Source organism: Neolamprologus multifasciatus, chromosome 7 (genome assembly GCF_963576455.1).
Source record: "Neolamprologus multifasciatus chromosome 7, fNeoMul1.2, whole genome shotgun sequence".
Classification (NCBI taxonomy): domain Eukaryota; kingdom Metazoa; phylum Chordata; class Actinopteri; order Cichliformes; family Cichlidae; genus Neolamprologus; species Neolamprologus multifasciatus.
In genome coordinates this window covers 3673356-3694270 of record NC_140445.1, presented here as the reverse complement: position 1 = coordinate 3694270, position 20915 = coordinate 3673356, and the positions used below count along the sequence as shown (strand labels likewise).

Here is a 20915-nt window from a genome sequence, read left to right as displayed (position 1 = left end):
CACGTTAACGAGCTAACTGCGCTAACACACTAGTTCCCACCCATGTAATTGAGCATTGCGTGGCACATCCGACATACTGTTTTACTTTTGTCCATGAAACGCTTACCTTCAGGGTCATACGTCACATGAAAACCAAAATAGTTCCAAACGCCAGATCTGAATGAGGGTGGGGGAGGTTCAATTTGCCATGTTGCAACGAGCTTAGCTTCTGTCTTGCTAGCTTGTCCTGCGCTCAGTGAATCTGCGTTCGACTACTCCGCCTAGGCTGCACTGTCGAGCGCTGATCCACTGAGCGCTCAACACAGACAGCATCGTCAGAAGAAAAGTTGATAAAATAAATTTAAAATTTTGTATTGTTCATACATATGCGTACCGAACCGAAAGCTCTGTATCGAACGGTTCAATATCGATACGAGTATTGTTGCACCCCTAGAAATGAGGTGTGCTATTGAAACGTGTTCTGTGATGTGACAAATCTGATGGACGAGTCTGGGTTAGGTGAATGGAGAACATTACCTGAAAGACTGTGCCAACTATAAAGTTTGGTGGAGGAGAGATAACGCTGCGGGGTGTTCTTCTGGGGTTGACCTGGGTCTCTTAGTTTCAGTGAAAGGAAATCGTAATGCCTCCACTTACCGAAACTTTTTGGACAATTTTGTGCTTCTAACTGTGTGTGAATAATTCAGGGATGGACCGCCTTTGACTCTGCCCCAGTGCAAAACAGAGGCTCACAAAGACACACCTTTAGGATCAACTCGAAAATCAGTGTTTGTCTTTTCAAATGTTCTTCTAAATGTGCAAAAGTCCCCACACGCACTTCAAAGTCTTCTCAAAGGAGCTTTGTAGCTGCAAAGGGGAACCAACTCCATATTAATACCCAAGAATAGATGTAGCATTTAGGGGGCATGATATTTTTGTCCATGCAGTGTTGTGTTTCATTTAAAAAGCCCCAAACAGCACAACAGCACCAAGGCAACATTTAAGGCCCTACCAGCACAGGAGAAAACTGCTTTTCGAGGCTTGATGCTTGGTTTTAGTATTAAGGCCTTTATACACCAGACGAGTGAAATTAGTGCAAATATTTTGGACACTCAAATATTCTTAACGCAGCTCTTCACACCAACCAGACGTGGTCCCAACTCTGCCAACAAGAGCTCAAACAGCCACACTGACATCCTGACATCTACCACAAAAGTGGTAGATGTCTTCTCCTGAGAATCGAATCCATCTGGAAACTTTCTTTTTAATCCTTGCCTTCTTTAGAAACATCAGGACCAGGCCATCATAGTCATTGTTTCCACTCAAAATGTTCCTGTATTCACACACGAACAATTTTGAATTTTGTGTCATTTTTTTTTTGCAGAACTTGGTGTTTAAAGCTCTTTACAAAAAGGTTTAGTCTAAACACACCATAAGAAGAAGTGTATGTGTGTGTGTGTGTGTCTAAGAGTGTCCTGAGAGCAGGGAGCCCAGTGTGTCGGATTCCTCTCGCCGAGGTTCAGTCAGCAGTCTGGAGCGAGAGAGTCCGGAGCCAGGGGAGGCCAGCGAGGACGAGCCGCTGCACTACCAGCACTACTACCCCTACAGCTACACCCACAGGGTAAATATACGCCACTGCTTCCCCACAGCTACACCCATGCTACCATTGACTTACAGAATCAATAGTACTGAAGATGTTCGTATCCATTTCACATACAGCCAAATTTTAGCTTTGCCTCCCGATCTTCAAATCGCTCCCAGCTTTCAGACACAGTCTCACGCTGAATAAATAGGAGTTTGTTTTCTTCTTTTAATGATATTAAACAGCTGTGGCATCACACAGCAGCAGGAAGCAGTTTACGCAGGTGTTACGGCAGCAGGGACTCCATCAGTTACTTTCCTGACGTTTCACTGTGGTCTCACAAAACCAGCTTGAACGGGTTTCAGTACAGCAGCTGACGTGCTGTGCTTACACACAGCGATTCTTCTTCAGTGCGCTAATATTTGCAGTAATGGTGTGACATTGCATTCACTGAACTCATCTAATTGCCTAAGTAAATGAAAATAAGACAGCAGATGGTAAGCCTAATAAAAAGTAATTACAGTAATACATTTGCTCAGTGGTTCTCCAACTTTTTTATTTATTTTTATTCCTTTTTCTTCTGCCTGTAGTCTGCTGGGGAATGTTCCCTTGTCACAAATTCCAAATTAAACCCTTTTCCATGGCACAACAGTACTGGATAAACATACTACTCACTCAGTATACCACCACTCCCACTGTTGCCACTACTGCAGAGTAAATATGGAGTAAATGGAGCATCGTTTCAGTACAGACAGTTCACAAAATAAAGCTCAGCCATCATCCTGGCAAATAGAACAATCTCCTACAGACCTGTCGACATTCACTGATTTATAGTGACTTGTTTAGAAAGTCTCAATCCAATCTGCAAGCCTCTTTGCAACCGACCTCCAGATCCATTCATGCTTTCCTAACTTAATCATTTATGGAGCTGTTGTTATGGCTGCCCTCTCTATTCTGTGCTGAGGTCTTGCTGCTCCCCTCAGAGATATACCACCATTATAAATGTCTGCCAGTGATAGCTTCTTTGGACAATAGCGGTCCTGACAATTAATATATAGGCTCCTCCATGGAATATGTATCACTATTACTCACCCATTCTACTACACAGGATAAATACACCCTCATAGGGTAAACACACGTATGTTTTTCCCTTTCAGTTACTTTATAGGATGAATTTAGCTACCCATAGTGTAATTTTACATGCCTGCTACCATCACTGCTAGTACAGATGTTTTACTACTACCCAAACAAGTTAAACCCTTTTAATACTCAATCACTATCCCACAGAATGCATAAGTATCCCTATTACACACTAAGCTAGTCAAACAAGATGATGTACCTCCCACAGGGTAACCTCAACAACCTCTGGGGTGCTCAGCTCTGCAATAGCAGCTAATGCAATGCTGCCCTCTTGTGGAGAATTGGCTAACTGCGTTAACAAAACTGTCAAAACTCTCAGAATTATTTTTCAGTGTTTCACTAGTTATTATGGAGATTATTTTAATAATCAGTCAAACATTTCTTTTGCCAAAGAGAAAGTAAGAAGTAAAAAATAATGCCCGCCACGATTTCCATATATCCAGTTAGAGTTTGAAAAAACAAACAGTTCATCTGTCCCAGTCCATCCCTTCACCTGTCTTCATAAATCTCTCAGTCATATAGACTTACCAGCAGTAAATCTGTGACTCACCCACACTGCAGAGAGACCATCTGTATTATTCCTGGTGGAAGATGTGTTTACCAGTCGCCTCGCAGGTCTTTTGATTCAGGATCTCACCGGAGTGGAGCAGATCGGCCGAGCGGAGGAGCGATGCTTTCAGTGTTTCTGTTTCTTTACAGGGAAACATAATGACATAGAATTAGCCTGCAGGCTTCCTATACCTGCCTGACAGAGCGAAGCTGCCTCATTAATCTGAGAGGAGGCAGAGAACAGACCGGCCCTTAATCTGTCGCATTGTTCCTCTGACAGGAAGAAGCCGAGTGTACATGAATAAAAGAGTGTTTTAGCAGGCTAATTACCATTTACCTCTTTGTGTGTGTGTGTGTGTGTGTTTTTGTGTGAAACACAATGTGTTATTATGAACAGGAAATGAGCATTTACGTGGACTGCGAGGATAAAGGACTTCCGGCTGCAGTGAACATGAGGCAATGTGCAAATAGAGGCTAAAGCAGTGTTTTAATTAACCCACTGTCCTGTTAAGAGTAACTTTCTCTTTCTGTTTTCAGATAAAGCCGTCTGATCAGGAGGAGGACCTGTGATGCTGCAGTTCAGGTATAAAGGTGGCAATCTGCCTGTTCCTTTGAAATGAACCTGTTTTGCTTTTCTTTTGTTTTCTTTCAGGTGTGTCTTGCTAATGGTGGATGCTCAAATTAAACACAAACTGAAAATTGGGTTTGGGTTTGGAGGGTGTTGTGCTTTAATTTATGGCTGTAGACATAACTGAGCTGTCTGTGCATTTTTGAGCATCTGCATTGAAATTATTTGGGAAATAATAATAACTGTGAAGGATTACACCCTTACAGTTTATGAATACAGCTTGTTAACCACTTCAGGCTCAATAATGCTAATGCACTCAGTCCAAAAGTAATGTGTTCTGTAACAGCTGTCTTTTTATTAAGCAGGGCCAAACTTTCAAATAAAGGATCCAGCATTTGTACGAGTATTCCTTATGAAACTTAGTTTTGGACATTTGTTCCTATTCTTGGAGTTGCATCATGTCAAAGATAGAGATTATCCATAATATCGGTCATCTCAGGCGCACAGCTCTAGCTCTGAGCACAGAAGCCCCGCCTACATACAGTTTAATCCTTCTGTTTCCAAGGAGCAGCCAATCTGAAGGAAGATGGGTTAAAAATAAATCATGCAGAGCTACTCTGGTAGAGTCCATTAATAAAAATGTGCAAACCTACACTTTAATGTTAGGTCAATAAAGAATAAGTGCCATGTGTACATGTGCATATAAACATACAGATGTTTGCACTCGCTGTGCATTAAGCCATGTTTCTAGAAGTTTTTATCAAGATTTGTTCACTGGCTTAGGAGGCGATAGGGGACGTACAAATATAAATATACTACGATCTTTATAGCATGAGATGGAGATGGAAATGAACAGAATACGTCCTCTTTAATAGGTTTTGGACAAAAATGGAGCTCAGAAGGAAGAGCAGTATGACGTAATAATAATATGATATGACATAACTTTAAATATTCTTTTATTGTAGAATCATTTAAACTATTTCCAGATCTTTCCTCTACCGTAACGTAGCACTTACTTTGCTGTGGAAGACTTCAGCTAGCTCTTACATCAGTTGATTTTTGCAGTTAACGTGTGTTTGCTCAAAGAATGCAAAAAACGGACTGTTTCCTGTGTGTTTCTGAGTCTTTGTAAGTTTATCCTCTGTGAAACAAACTAAAGCCAATGACTGTTTTGGTGGTAAAACACATGGAAACACATTCGGCAGTGGTCAGCAGTAATGGGAAGTTGGACATTTGCGCATTAAGTATCCAACCCTATAATGAAGATAGATCTGCTTTCTCTTTCCTTTACTGCCCAATACCTACAGCACATAGTTAATGGACTATAAAAGATAATTGTAGACACGGTAATCTCACCCATCAGTTTGACAAATCTTATTTTTGAAGCCTCGTGCTGACTTTTCTCACCATCTTAATTTTTCGAAACAAGCCGGTGGTGGGTGGAGCTGAGAAATTGAGGGATAGTTAACACTCAAAAAATAGCAACGAGAATATTAATGGTGGCCAAAATTAACATCATATTGTTTTTAGTAAGACTTCAAATCAAATATTACGACTGTAAACTCAACAGCAAAGTGTTTCACCAAGGTACAAATCCTGGGAACAGATCACACTTTTTCCTTGTACTTCTATGGAACAACCATATTTTTGCAGCAAGAGGAGTCGCCCCCTGCTGGTCATTTAGATTTAAGTCACTTCATGATTAGTCATTTTGATGGATAAGAAGGACACATAAACCTTATTGTAGTTTAAACCAAATCTTTAAAATCATCAGGCTCCACTGATATTGACCTTAAAGTGTATTTCATGCCAACTTATGAGTTTTTTGCATGTTTTACTCTCTGTTTGTGTCCTGAAGATCCTTAGAAGTCTTGCTTCAGATTCCTCTCATGTTCACTTCCTTCCAGAAGCAGACGCTCAGATCTGTAACAGCTGGGATGGATGAAGCTTCAAGACGACCCTGGCAACACGACCTGCATTTGGACTGACTCTCCTCCACCCCTGATTTTTGATTTTTTCACATATCTCTGACATTTTTATTATGTTTCTACGGTGGCCCTGAGCGGCCAAACGAACTGCAACTTAAGAAAACACCAGCAATATAAAAAACGCTGCAAAAGCACACAAAACACAACGGAAACAGGAAAAACAAAATATAAATATGAAAAAGAAAACAGAAATAGGAAAAAAGCCAAGGGAAGTTTCTGGGGAGACAATAACCTAATGCAGTGGTTCCCAAACTTTTTTTGCTGGATTTTTAAGATAATAGTACGAAGCCCCGCAGGGGACATGGGAGAAAAAAAAATTAAGACGGACTTTTGCGAGATCTCGCAAAACTAACTCGGGATCTCGCAAAAGTTTTAGCCGCATTCTTCCCATTAGCTTGAAGCTAACGGGAGGTCGAGACCTACTACAGCCGGGAGGAACACCGCTTTCCCGGCACATCGTGCCTCGACCTCCCGGTCAGCTTCGAGCCAGCGTCCTAAGAATGCGGCTAAAACGTTTGCGAGATCTCGCAAAAGTTTTGCGAGATCCCGAGTTTGTTTTGCGAGATCTCGCAAAACTTTTGCGAGATCTCGAGTTTGTTTTGCGAGATCTCGCAAAAGTTTTGCGAGATCTCGAGTTTGTTTTGCGAGATCTCGCAAAAGTTTTGCAAGATCCTGAGTTTGTTTTGCGAGATCTCGCAAAAGTTTTGCGAGATCCCGAGTTTGTTTTGCGAGATCCCGAGTTACTTTTGCGAGATCTCGCAAAACTTTTGCGAGATCTCGCAAAAGTCCGTCTTAATTTTTTTTTCTCCCATGTCCCCTGCGGGGCTCCGTATAATAGTTAGGCTAACACACTTACCTGTCATCTTTTCTTTCATCATAAAACCGATAGATCCTCAACTTCTTTTAAGTGTCTCCCAGTGCAATTCTTAGCATATTTTGGTTCCTGCAACAGGTTATTGTCGCCCCAGAAACACTTCCCTTGTGCTTTTGGAAATCTGTTTTTTCCTATTTCCGTTGTGTTTCGTGTGCTTTTGCAGCGTTTTTCTAATTAATGGTGTTTTCTTAAGTTGACCTCCCGGGGCCACCGTATGTTGCACTGCCCTCACCTATGTTTTCCAGCATAGAATGCCGGTAAAATCAACATTGACACTTTACTGATTCCAGTGATCCACATTCACATGTTGACACATTAGACAATATCTGAGCATCATAGAAAAGTTTAATAAAACATACTGATGGTTCTGCAGCTAAATACCTCCTCACAGCAGATTATTTTATTTTGGCCTCTGGGCCGACACCTCTGCACCGCCAGAAAACACTGCATTAGTGGGCTACACAGGCAAGAGCCGACTCATGAGCCTGTTGGATTATTTCCTTAACGTTTGAGCCTGTTTCATCACCCTAACCTTGCTTCTCATGTCAGACTCATCACTGTTATTAAAGTCTGTGTGGCACCAGCTGGCGGCTCCTTATCGCACAGTTTATTTTCATCAGGCCTGTTTTCATTATGTGTAACCAGCTGTGTGACCACATAATGCTTCTGCGGTACAGGCTCAGTGAGCACGGCTTTATGACTTTCTGGGTAAATTTCACTGTTCAGTCCACTCAGGAAATCACTTATAAAGTTATATATCGGCCCAGACAATTTCCTGAAATGAGCATTAGCTTTGAGTAATAACTCCATGTAGTAGATACGAATAGGGAAATGTACTTTTTCTATGATCATGAGTGATGGTTGGTTTCATGTGCTTGTTTCAGTTTAGCTTGGGTTAAATAAACTGAAAAACAGTTCGAGTTCAGTTTATTTCATGGATTAGTTTGGCAGGTGTGGGTAACAATATGCTTCACGTGAACTAAAACTGTTGGGTTCATGTTTGCTAAGATATCTAGCTGAATGAAAAAGTTAAGTTTAACTTACAGTCCTGGTAAAAAGAAAGCACAACATCATTCCACAGCGAGAAAGTGGAAAACATTCAAGACAGCTGCCAGACTTCTCAGGAGGAAATATTCCAGCAAATTTACCCCAAAGTCAGATCAATTAAAAAAAGACTGAACAAGTGCGACTATGAAGGGTTCCTAGGAGGCTACTTCTTCCCTCTAAGTTGCTTTGTTTATTCATAATATACAGCAGCACATTTGGAGAAAACCAAACAGCACATCAGCACAAACACCTTAAACCAACTGTCAGCACGGTGGTGGAGGGACGATGATTTGGGAAGCTTGCAGTCACTGAGTCGACCATGAAATCCTCTGTACACCAAACTGAGTCAAACATGCGGCCGTGTGTCCCGCAGCTAAAGCTTTGCCCAAACTGGGTCATGTAACTGGACGATGATTCCACACACAGCAGCAAATCGCCAACAGATTGGCTGAAGAAGCAAAAAAAATCAAGGTACTGCAGTGGCCCAAAGTCCAGACCTCAACTCAACTGAAACGCTGTGGTTGGTTTAAGAGAGCTGTGCATGAATGAACAACAGCAGCGCTGTAAAGACGAGTTCCTCCACAATGATGTGAGACACGAGTCGCCCAGAAAACCATTGCTGCAACATTTTGCTCCTAAATTAGGTCCTAAAAGCAACTTAGTAGGGTACACACACTGCTTTTGCAGTTTGGCTTCAATTTTTATCAGTAAATAATGACACAGTGTAATATGTCATATGTTGGTGTTCGTCTTAGGTTGTGTTTAAGTCATTTTAAGACCTGATAAGGACCAGATTGATACATGAAACCTAAGAAGTGACAGACACACCTACAGCTACAGAAACTGTACTTTTGATGCTAATAAGAATTTTTAAAAGACTCAACTGGTAATAGAAAAAAATAGATGACCCTACTGAAAATACATGCTACTGAACATTTGATGGTCCATTTTTACAATTTGATACACCACTGCCAAATAAGACAGACCAGTTACACATAAAATATTCAATATATAACACATTACTGTTGTTCCCACTACAGTGTTGCTGGTTTCTGTTGTGGCTTTCATTTTATGAAATAATGTTTATCATTGGTTTAATGGCGAGCACAGACACCAAACAGTTGCTGAACCTTTTAAAAGGAACAGCCGTCAGTGTAAATACGCTCTAAATATTTGTCAGTTTAAAAAGTGACACTTGAACATATTCATGTGTACAGTAGTAGCTCTTTATACTGAAACCTTATTTCAGACTTTAAAAGCAAAGTGACACTAAATGTTTTAATAAGAATTCCAGCGAGTTAGGACGCAGACTCATTTTGGAAATCCTTGATTTGACGTCGCTGTAGCTTCTCCTGTCAGTGCTTTTGTGTTTGTTCAGTGCTGAATGTAACCTATTTAACTGTGAGTGTAATAAAGGTATTTTTCATAAACGAGGTGTGTTTGGACCTGGTGTGATTCTTTTTTTTATGAGTTTATGAATTTTATCTGTAGTAATTCAACATATCAAATCATTTGGAGATCAGTTTTACCATTTAGCCAGCTAAAATCAGAAACAGTTCAACATAGCTGGACAAAACCAGTTGCTCTCTGAATCTGATGCTGCTAATAAACAACGAGAGTACTTGAGGTCAATTTTAAAAATGAGCTTCATGGAAAATCTTTGGAAAAACGAGGGTAACTGCATAAGTAGAGGCAGAAACATTAAGCGCCACCTACAGGAACTCTTAAGAAAAGACAATCATTTTGAACGGCATGACATTAAAATAAAAACAACAAGAATCAAAGGTAAGCACCTCCCAAATTTTATCCATAGGGAATAATCCAAACCTTTGGCAGAGTTGGATGAAAGGATATACCATATTTCATTGGACGACTCACTGCAGCAATGTAAAAAATGAATCCTTCATCCATGTTAGACACAAAGACAGGTCTGAAAGGTAAAACCATCATGGAAGTGGAATTTAAAGCTGCATTCTTCTTCGTGTCCTGCAGGGGGAGACTCTGGTGGTTGTGAAAGGAGCTATGATTGTGCAGGATATGCTCTGTCGCTACCCGATCCGTACCGGAAACCCGATCGGTACCCCGCATGCGCGAATCTTACGTCACTTCCTCTCTTTGCCAACATTGCGACATTCAATATATTTGAATGATACGGTTAGCGCCCAGTTAGCTCCTAGCATTTCTCAACAGCTCTGCCTCCTTTTCGACTACCGGGACATTTAAACAATGGATAATCCGTATACAAACAAATTCATGCTTTTCTCCTCAACAGAGAGCGTCCCCCGATTGAACAACAGCGCCGTAAAATAAGAAGAATGGCGCCTAATTACAGAGTTAATAATACAGACTTTGTAATATGTCACGTGAAGATTCAGCAGCCAGATGAAGTGTTTACTGACAATTAACAGTGATTGCGGACATCATCATCACTATTCCAGTCAATCCTCTCCTCACAGACAAGCATAAACACACTCGACTATCACTAAATCAAATTTAACACACGTTTGTAATGACGCCAATTCAGTTTACAATAGGGTTCATTCGCTCGGTCAGCAGGTGGCAGTATCCTCGTACACTGGGGAGTAAACTGCCATTAAATGAGCAGAAGAAGAAGAAAACCCCTGCACATGCGCGGTACGGATCGGGTAGACCCGATTTGTACGGTCCGACTTTGCACATGCGCAGTAAGGATCGGGGAGTCCTGATCTGTCATTATCTTTTTTGTTTTTGTCTACATTATATTAAATGTTTCATTATCGGAAACATTTTAAGAGATACTTATTATTCTTAACATCTTAACAGATACTCTGACCTGTAACTATTGTAAAACGCTTCGACCGGAAGTAGACACCTTTCGCGCATGCGGGGTACCGATCGGGTTTCCGGTACAGATCGGGTAGTGACATGCTCGCTAGCTAGCAACTTGTCAGATCCAGTTTCAAAACAAAAGAAGCAAAAGCTAGAGGTGGGCGGATTGATCCAAATGTCGATAGCATTAATGCCAATGCTGGTATTGGTATCAGGCGGAAACTAGTGCAAAAGGATCAATACTCTGTTTCTGTCCTCTAAGTTGACCTTACAGGTCATATTGAACAATACCAATATCATATTGAAACTGGGTCTGACAAGTTGCTAGCTAGCGAGCATATCCTGGACGATCGTAGCTCGTACTGAACTTAGAGCAGTGGTCCCCAACCCCCGGGCCTCGGACCGGTACTGGTCCGTGAGTCGTTTGGTACCGGGCCGCGAGAGTTGAGGCTCAGGTGTGAAATGTATAGTTTTCAGGGTTTTTATTGGTTTTCAGCGTTATTTTGTTATCGTTTTTATCGTTTACTCGGTTTTCCTTGGTCTTTTCACGTGTGTTATGAATAAATTTTCTTTTTTTCGGTACCGGTACTAGTTTTATTTTGTTGTATTTATTCGCGACACCTTAAAGGCTGGTCCATGAAAATATTGTCGGGCATAAACCGGTCCGTGGCGCAAAAAAGGTTGGAGACCGCTGACTTAGAGGACAGTTTGAAAACACGCGGAAAGTTGAAAGCTATGATTTGTTGTATTAACTTAACATTGTGGAGAGTAAAAATCTCAGTGATTTTGTGATCATTAAAATGTATTTAGAATTTGCAAACTGATGATGAATCATCATTTCATACGTGTAAATCATGACGCAGTTCATCCTCTAACACAGTGGTTCCCAAACTTTTTTTGCTGGACCCCCCTTTGTTTTACAAGAAAAATGTTCGTGTCCGTGATCTGGAGAGCCCAGCGCTGCTCCCGACGAAGGGAAAACCAATTATGCAGGGGAGACCTACCTCAGCACTTGTGAAGCCAAAGGGAAGATTTGCTTCACCATACTTTCTAGTCTTTGGCTTAGAATGAAGTTTGTTTGGAAACATATTCAGCAATGCTTCATCTGCTGCTTTGCGTTTGTGTGGGAGTCCGTGCTAGCAGTGTCCAAGCGTTTTGTTTCCCCCCCCTCCACCCTTTTCATGCTGCGCCCCCCCTGCAATGGCTCTGCGCCCCCTCTAGGGGGCGGGCCCCACACTTTGGGAAGCTCTGCTCTAACATGATTTTCCTTTATAGGCTAAAAGAATTGATATCGGCATCGATATCGCTCTGTATGTGATTAGCATTTGATCGATACCAAAACCTGCAGCATTGAACAGCCTGCTTTACATCCATCTTTTATGTGGGTAAACACTGTATTCAAACTTGTGAATTTACCCATGCCTCACCCAGTAGCTGTTATTCCTAACCTGCCAGTAACAATAGCAACTAAAGCTTCTACATTTAATCTCTGCCTGTGAACTAAAATGCTAGCTGACAGTGGGGATTGTTCCAGTCTCTTCCAGTCAAATGGTATCAGAAGAAAACGTAGTCAGAGGTGCACAGTAGGGGATGTCTGACATTACAGTGAGCCTAATCATGCAAAACAATCCCAGTGATTAAATGAATCACATGTTGTTGACTGAAGGAAAGCTGCACTCTCTTGGCTGGTTTTAATGATTTATTAGAATCAGGACAACCTTTGAGACTGGGTCTGTTTAAAGTGCATGCTGGGTAGGTGTATGAGGGAGGAGTGTGCAGTGATACCACAGCTGGTTGGAGGAGTTTGGAATACTGAATGACCCGGCTGCAGCAGAGGGGAGAGCTCTCACACAGGTAAGGCTTCTCCTATTATAGACTACAGCAATGAGGCCTGAGGTGTTTCTGTTTCACACTGATGCACTTCAGTGTTTTAAAGTGTCACCAGTGCATGTATGTGCTGCTGTTGTCTCCACTTAGAAGTGGTATGTGTCCTCTGGTCATCTTATAATGATATGTAAGCTTCATACGTGAACTCTTTAGGCTTATAATTTTCTTTATTCCTATTTTGAAGCATATTTATCGTTAATTCCTCAAGAAAGTTTCCAATAATTGTTTGTGTTGAGACCTCTTGATATGGACTCAGTGTCTTAACACACAGAAGGTGTCACATGAAACTTCAGAGACTTGTATATTAGTCATTTTTGTTTACATTAAAGTGATCGCTGAGGAAAATAAACACGAGGTACATGGTCACATGACTGACAGGCAGTGTTGGGAAGGTTACTTTTAAAATGTATTCCACTACAGAATACAGATTACATGCCCCAAAATGTATTCTGTAACGTATTCCGTTACGTTACTCAATGAGAGTAACGTATTCTGAATACTTTGGATTACTTAATATATTATCATGCTGTTTACAACTACATGAATGTACTATTGCTGTGATTTATTACTGTTACTGAAGGTCCGCGGCTCCGAACCGTAGTAAAGGGACCTCTGGCTAATACGGTGGGTTCTGTGTCGGGCTCGTAGCTGAAAACTAGCTTTACTTTGTTGTCTGGGTCAACTTTGCTAGTGAGAGACAGAGAGAGGCGTTGAAAGGCTGCTCCAACAGAACTTATTGTTTCAGAGGAAAACACGAACACGGTGTACAGTCGAGTCTTAATAGCTTACTTACAACTGGGCTCGTCAGGCTCTCTTCTTGGCTGCAGTGGTTATTATTATATTTACATGCTTCCAGCTCCCGTTTTTGCTCGATGACAGCTCGTACTTTTCCTTTTTCTCCCTCCCTCGCTCACAGACACATAACGTGTATGGCAGTCCATTCTCCCTGCAGCACGGACTACACTGCCCATGATGCTACATTCTTTAGAGCTATACCTGTAGCATTCTGCCTATTAGCTTAGCATAACAACAACAGGCGCTCTCTCACCCAGGAAACACGCAGAGAGAGAGCGTCACCCTGTAACCATGGCAACCGTAACGCTGCACCTGGAACAACAGAACGTAGCTGTCAAACAAAACCCAAACAGTCCTGACCCGCCACAATATGAAACAGGGAAGTACCGCCGTGTAATCCATTTATTTCAACAAAGTAACTGTATTCTAAATACCACCTTTTTAAACGGTAACTGTAACGGAATACAGTTACTCATATTTTGTATTTTAAATACGTAACGGCGGTACATGTATTCCGTTACTCCCCAACACTGCTGACAGGTAATGTCATGACATCATAATCCTTGTTTTCTGAGTAGTTTATTAAACTTGTTTATTAATCTGCAGGTGTCAGACCAGAGTCTATGGCCAAATCTGTCCTTATGATCATTCGCTAAGATGGGAAATATTGAGAAAGTGTAGGTGTGACACTCAAACGTTGGACTGCTACATTAAACACTCTGATTTCGAAGAGCTGAAGCGTAAATTCAGTCTGAATCGCCGTAAATAAAGATGAGAATGTCACAGCTTCTCAAAAGTGAAGCTAAAGCATCGTCATCTCCCTTTGGTGTCTGGCTGCAGTTTAGAAAACGCTGCTTTGTGCTCCAGCCACACTATAAAAATAAGATGGGAGCATTGCTGGGTGATTGATTTCTTTTTTCTTTTTTGAAAATAATTTTGGTAATCACTGCACACGCAGAGGCTGACCGAGGTAGCTGCTTCTGATCGCAAGCCGATTGTGCGCATTGCCTGGTGGGAGCCAACCTGTCTCTGAACAGAGATCCCTGTCGGACAGATCACTAAGTGCAGACTCACTGCTAACAATCCTGCTCTTTCACTCTGTGACCAGTTGCAAACTATTGCATAAGTGGTGGGCAGCGATCATGAAAGCACCTCTGAAGAGACAAAAAGGTTTTTATCCTTGTACTTTTATTAATCTAAAAAAACAAAAGACACAAACAGTTATGTTAGACAGAGGAGGATTCCTGATAGTTTCTTTTTTTAGTTAGCAGACATAATATCATTGACCATATTAATAAAGCTTATGTTTATTGTTGCATTGCTCTTTTTTTCTGTCCTGTTTGGTGCCGAGAGGCCTGTGATTGCTGTACATGGAGGTGTTAGAAGTAGATGAGCATCAGATGGCCACCATAGACTGGTATTAAGAGGGAAATCATTGTTTCTATACCTTCACTGGTCACAATTTGCTACTGGGTACTGGCTTGGATCCCCTTTTGCCTTCAGAACGGCCTCACAGATTGAACATTCTTCCATACGGTGGTGTCATGACGTCGATTACTGTAACTAAAGGTCCCACATTTAAATCTGACCTGTCCCCTGCCATCCAGCAGATCATGGCGGAGTCCAGCCCTCTGACTACTCACGTGCTGAACGCTACCGACGGCATCCCGGCAGCCAGGATGGCCCTCAGCCTGCACCGACTGGACTCCAAGCTGATGATCTGGGCCATGCTGAGTGTCGGGTAGGCTTTCATACATTCTTACACGTAGCTTAATCTCCTGTTAATGTGTTTATTATTCAAAGCCTGAAGCCTGATAAAATCAAAAACTGAAAAGGCCAAAAATGGGGGGCTTTTCTTCCAGGTGAGCTGACGAAAACCTGCACTCAGAACTAATTAATAATTTATTAATTATTAATTTTTAGGACAACTAACCAAGATGGCCGCTGCCCAGGACTCATCAACCAAGAAACTTTCACTCCTGGCATGTACAAGCTCCGCTTTGAGACGGGTTCATACTGGGAGGGCCTTGGTCAGCCCTCTTTCTACCCCTATGTGGAGGTGAGTCATGAGGTGTCACTATCCTAGATCTGAAAGAAATAAACTGGTCTGATTTAGGTATATAGTAACCCACACATGTGAAAAGATCCTTATAAGTATCACGGGTAGGACAAGATGTAGAGACAACACATTTATTTGGGAACAGAAACAGTTTGGTAGCAGTTAGTTTGTTCACCACAAGGGGTCGCCAGATCTCCTAAAACACACAAATGTCCTTATCGACAAATGAGCAACAGGAAAATTTAAATGAAGTTTTAAAAACATTCTTACTTACTTATACTTACTTCAACAAAGTGTTTGTAATAATGTCACAGCATTATTCACATCTTCATGTCCAATAAAAACTGTGACATCAAAGACAGTGGGGTTTACAACAACCAACGTTTTTGTTGAAATCGGTTTTGTATCAAACATTAAAAGGCATTTTTCATCCTGCTGTAATCATTTGTGTGTGCGTTTGTGTGTTTCCAGGTTGTGTTCACCATCAGTGAGCCGGAGCAGAGGTTTCACATCCCTCTACTGATGAGTCGCTTCTCCTACAGCACTTACAGAGGAAGCTGAAAGCTGCAGAGAGATGCTGTTTTATAGATTCATGACTTAGGTTTAGGTATATTTTACTCAGGTGTTATTGTGTGCTACATTTGTTATTTGTTGAGTTTCACCTCATGAGTGTATTTACACCAATCCAAAACAACATTAAAACCTCCATTACAGTCTGCATTATAGGTCACTTGCCACTCTGTACAAATACCTGATGATTCTCTGCGGGTGTCCCACTTCTTCTTATTGTGTGAATTGAATGAATTTAATTTTTCTTTATCTTTAATATCTCCATGAATTATGTTTAAAGCAATAGTACACACACACTTGCTCTATTTATTATTATTCTTTAAGTGTTCCTTAAGTATAGCGAAAAGTCCATTTCTATTAGGCAATAATTTAAAATTATTTTAAAAGAAGGCAAACAAAACATTTGCTGGTTTTAGTTTTTTCTTTGTATTTGCTGCTTTTCTTAAAATCAGTGGCTAAAGAGCAATATGTGTCCCTTTTTCTAATATTTAATATACCGAACAGTAACTTATTAACACTTTGAATAACAAGATCAATTAATAGTTAGTTGCAACTGAAACTTAACACTTTTTTCAAATTAACAGAAGCACAGCTTTTTGCTTAAAGTGACCAAACATTTTATTTAGATTGATTTCAAATTAAACAAAACAAAAGTCTAAGACAACTTGAAAAATGGCAAATAAATCTTATTTTGCATGGCTGGCTCTTAACAAGGTTCCAAGTAGAGCTTCAACATGCAATAAGAAGAAATGGAGAGAGACCAAACATTTTTTGAGCCTGCAATTTATTGAAAAAAATGCTTAAACTGAAACAGGCTGTTTTACAGCTGATCAAAGGTTTAGGACCACACCATCAAAAAACCCTGTAAACGGGTTCCAAACATGAACTCAGTAATAAGTAGCTCCACTGTTGTTGTTGATCACTTCAATAATTCATTGCGGCATGCTTGTTGCAAGCATTTCCATGAGGTGATTGGGAACATTTTTCCAAGTGGTGATGACGGCCGCACGAAGGGCATCTACTGTCTGGAACTGTTGTCCATCTTTGTGAACTTCCCTTGCCATCCTTCCCCAAACGTTCTCAGCTGGATTTAGATCAGGGGAACAAGCAGGATGGTCCAAAACTGTGATGTTATTCTCCTGGAAGTGTCCCTTGTTCTGCAGGCATTGTGTACTGGCGCATTGTCATGTTGAAAAACCCAATCGTTACCACACAGACGAGGGCCCTCAGTCATGAGGGATGGTCTCTGCAACATCTGGACATACCCAGCGGCCGTTTGACGCCCCTGCATCTCCTGAAGCTCCATTGTTCTACTGAAAGTAAAAGCACCCCAGACCACTATGGTGCCCCCTCCACCGCTGCGCGTAGAAAACATCTGCCATCAGGACCATCAAGGTTAAATGTCTTCTTATCAGTGAATAAAACTTTCTTCCACTTTTCAGTGTCCCATATTTGGTGCTCTCTTGCAAAGTCCAAACGTGGCGTTCAAGGAGACGACACCTTTGAAGACGTTTTTGTTTTTGAAGCCCTTCAGTCTCAGATGCCGTCTGATGGTTATGGGGATGCAGTCAGCATCAGTAACGGCCTTAATTTGGATCGAGGATCGTCCACTGTCTTCACGGACAGCCAATTGCATCCTCCGGCTCAGGGCTGGTGAAATTTTGGGTCTTCCACTTGATTTTTTTTGTTCCATAACCCTCAGGATCATTTAAGAAATTGCAAATGACTGTCTTACTGCGTCCCACCTCAGCAGCTAAAGCACGCTGCAAAAGACCCCGCTTATGCAGTTCAACAAGCCGACCACATTCAAAAAGGGAACGTTTCTTTCTCCTTTGCCATCAGTCATGACTCATGACAGTGTGACTACCTGACACAAAATGACAATGAATCCACATTTTGGCTTTTTAAAGACATGTGGTCCTAAACCTTTGATTGGGACTGTATTAATGAATGTCACGAGGAAAGAAGCAAAGTCATTTTTTTTTTAAACTTTATTTAACAAACAATGAGTATACAACATACGAACATATGAAGTATCATGCAACACGTTCTCACTCCCAAAGCGTAACATTTTACGCTAGGTGACAAATCGTCAACATATTACGTTTTCGGCTACCCACCACGTTCCTAAATGACGACCTCGGAAAAATGAGGAAATATGAGAACCGTATGGACTCAATCTACACATGTTCGCTCTTTTTCTTCAAATCGCTTAGAAACACGCTATTTAACATCATTAAAGTCCTGGTTAAGGTCAGGAAAAAGGTTATGGTTAGGGCTGGAATACAGGGCTGGAACGTCTATTACCGCGGGAGCATCATTGCACTGGATTTCGGCCATAACCCGCCGCGTACCATAAGAACGCCGAAGGTCTCCTTTCGTGTTCCTCAGGAACGCCGCGGGACGTGACAAAACGTCAGCATGTTAGCAAAAATTCACATACATATATTGTTTTGAGAGCCTTTTTGTTGGTGGAGTCTGATATTGATTGAATGTACATTTCCACATCCTTAAAAAAATGACAGTTTTGTTAGTAAACTTACATTTATGGATAAAAAATTTAGCTAAAAGTATTAACAAATTTATCATAAAAAAACCATTTATCATTCTTTCTGGAAAACTTATAGAAACAGAATAAAACATTTTCCCATCGTAAAGAAAACTCCCTTAAAATATGGACAATAACAAACCTGCTAAATTCCTTCCAGAATCTCTGTGTAAAAGAACAGTACCAAAAAAGATGTGTCACAGTTTCTGGATGATCCCCACAGAAAGTACAATTAGTATTTATGTCCCTTTTAAATTTTACCATGTAGTGACTGGCTGGATAACATTTATGTAGAATTTTAAAGGAGACTTCTTTCACCTTATTTACAATCAAATATTTATGGGGGATCATCCAGACTGTCTTCCACTTGATATCTGGAACATATCAGTTCCAATAAGATATTATATATGGGAGAGAGACGATATCTTCTTGGAATAAACTACGTATTCTCTTATTGCTGTTACCAAGTTCCTGTGAAAAGCAGATTTTTCCTATTGGTGACTCAGCTGGATCAGGGAGAGTGACTGAGGTAGATATTGAGCTGTCAGTGTTTTTATATAACATTAAAGTCCCTGAGGGTATGGCACCAAGCACCATTGAGAATTCCTGAACACTGATTGGAAAATTATATAGTGCAATAAAGTCGTTGTAAGTAAGTAGTTGTCCCTCTTTATTAACCAGCTGAGCCACCAATAGGATCCCATTTTGGACCCATGTTTCCAGGAAAAGTGATTTATTTTTATATAAAATATCTCTGTTGTTCCAGATAAGGTATTTGTGAGGTGAGAAGTTGTGTTTATAAATGAGGGTCCACGCTAAGAGGACCTGCTTATGGAAGGATGAAAGCTTTACAGGGAGTTTCTCAACATTGTAATTACAATTTAAAATAAAATTAAAGCCACCAAAACGAGAGAAAATATGATATGGTATAAAGTTCCAGATAGAGGTAGGGTTTTTAAGAAAATGTTTAGCCCAATTAATTTTGAAAGTGTTATTTAAAGTAGAAAAGTCTAAGACGTTAAGCCCACCTGATTCGTACTTATTCATCACAACAGTTTTTCTAATATAATGCGTACGGTTTTTCCATATAAAATCAAAGAGCATACGGTCAATATCGTTACTAATTTTCTTATCCAGATGTAAGGAGAGAGCAGCATATGTTAATCGGAATATCCCTTCAGCTTTAGCAATTAACACTCTACCTTTCAACGACAAGTCCCTTTGCAGCCACTGGTTGAACTTTTTTAGGGTTTTCTGTATAATTGGAGTGAAGTTTGAAGAGCATCTTGATTTTTGGTCTTTGGATATTAACAGTCCCAAGTATGTGACTTCTTGTTTAACAGAAATATTACAGATAGTATTTGCAGGGCAGTCTTTAATTGCTAGTAACTCACACTTTTTTAGATTTAGGCATAAACCAGAGGCCTCAGAGAAATCCCTAATCACAGTAAGAGCTGGAGGGATTTGGTTTGCATTCTTCAAGAAGAGTGTGGTGTCATCGGCTAACTGGCTGATGACAAGCTCCTTATCAGCTATGGTGATTCCTTGTACAACACTGTTTGAAATATTAGTTGCAAGAATTTGTGTACAAAGTAAAAATAAATATGGTGAAATAGGACATCCTTGGCGAATACCACGTTTCAGGTCAAATCTCGGGGTGGAGCCGTTAATCATTTTAATAGAACTATTGCCATTTGTGTATAAGGTTTTGACAGCTTTACAGAAAAACTCTCCAAAGCCAAATTTTTCCAAAGAGTGGAAAATAAATTGATGTTCAATTGTATCAAAAGCCTTATAAAAATCCAGGAAGAGAATGAAGCTATTGTCAAGTACCAAATCAGAGTAATCAAGTAAATCCAAAACCAGTCTAATGTTATTAGAAATGTGCCTGTTTCTCATAAAGCCTGATTGTGTCTCATCAATAATTGTTTCCAAGACCTCTTTAATTCTGTTAGCAAGTATTATAGCCATAATCTTATAGTCATTATTGAGCAGGGAGATGGGTCTCCAATTATCAATAAAGAGTAAGTATTTGTTTGGTTTTGGAATAAGTGTTATGAGACCTTGAGTAAGAGAAGGAGGGAGGGTGTTATTCTCTATACTTTCTGTAAAAACCTGCAGTAAAAACGGAGCCAGGAGATTAGAAAATGATTTATAAAACTCTGCAGTCAAACCATCTGTGCCGGGAGATTTATTGGCCTTAAGTGCAGAAATGGAATTACAAACTTCCTCCACAGTCAGAGGGCTCGGAAAGAAGCGAAGTCATTGCATGTTTTGGTAACAGCACTCGAGCCAGGCTTTCTCTCTAAGCCAATAAGTGACAGGCTGTGCTTTGAGGACCTGTATGATGCCTGATTGTAATAAATTTATATTTAACACAAATAAATGTGATTTTGTTGAATAAATTCAAAATAGTAATATTGCTGTAATACATTTGAAAATGAGGAATATGACTATTTCATTATTGCTAAATATATTTCCTTCAGTAACAATTTTTGACAGGCATTTTATGGGACGCCTC

At 40.5% G+C, this 20915-nt stretch overlaps 2 protein-coding genes across 8 annotated transcripts in view; both read left to right on the top strand.

The window, feature by feature from the left end:
• LOC146513496 (uncharacterized) overlaps window positions 1-11802 on the top strand; it is a 90872-nt gene extending 79070 nt beyond the window's left edge. For 2 of the 6 annotated variants that reach the window (XM_085168768.1, XM_085168769.1), the window contains exon 6: window positions 1449-3207. In XM_085168768.1, the coding sequence (XP_085024894.1) occupies window positions 1449-1768 (320 nt within the window). In that variant the 3' untranslated portion in view covers window positions 1769-3207. Of the gene's footprint in view, window positions 1-1448; window positions 3208-3787 lie in introns of those variants that run through there. The other 4 variants (XM_085168773.1, XM_085168772.1, XM_085168771.1 and 1 more) reach the window with 4 other exon arrangements.
• Window positions 11803-12280: 478 nt separating this feature from the next.
• LOC146513495 (5-hydroxyisourate hydrolase-like) lies at window positions 12281-16456 on the top strand. Of its 2 annotated transcripts, none has more exons than XM_085168792.1 (4): window positions 12281-12389; window positions 14825-14958; window positions 15141-15276; window positions 15748-16456. In XM_085168792.1, exons 2-4 carry the CDS (start codon window positions 14831-14833, stop codon window positions 15835-15837), a joined length of 354 nt encoding a protein of 117 aa, XP_085024918.1. In that variant the 5' UTR covers window positions 12281-12389; window positions 14825-14830; the 3' UTR covers window positions 15838-16456. The 2 variants fall into 2 exon arrangements, with proteins under 2 accessions (XP_085024918.1, XP_085024919.1); XM_085168793.1 differs by having other exon boundaries at window positions 12288-12389; window positions 14828-14958.
• The last annotated feature ends 4459 nt before the right edge of the window (window positions 16457-20915 follow it).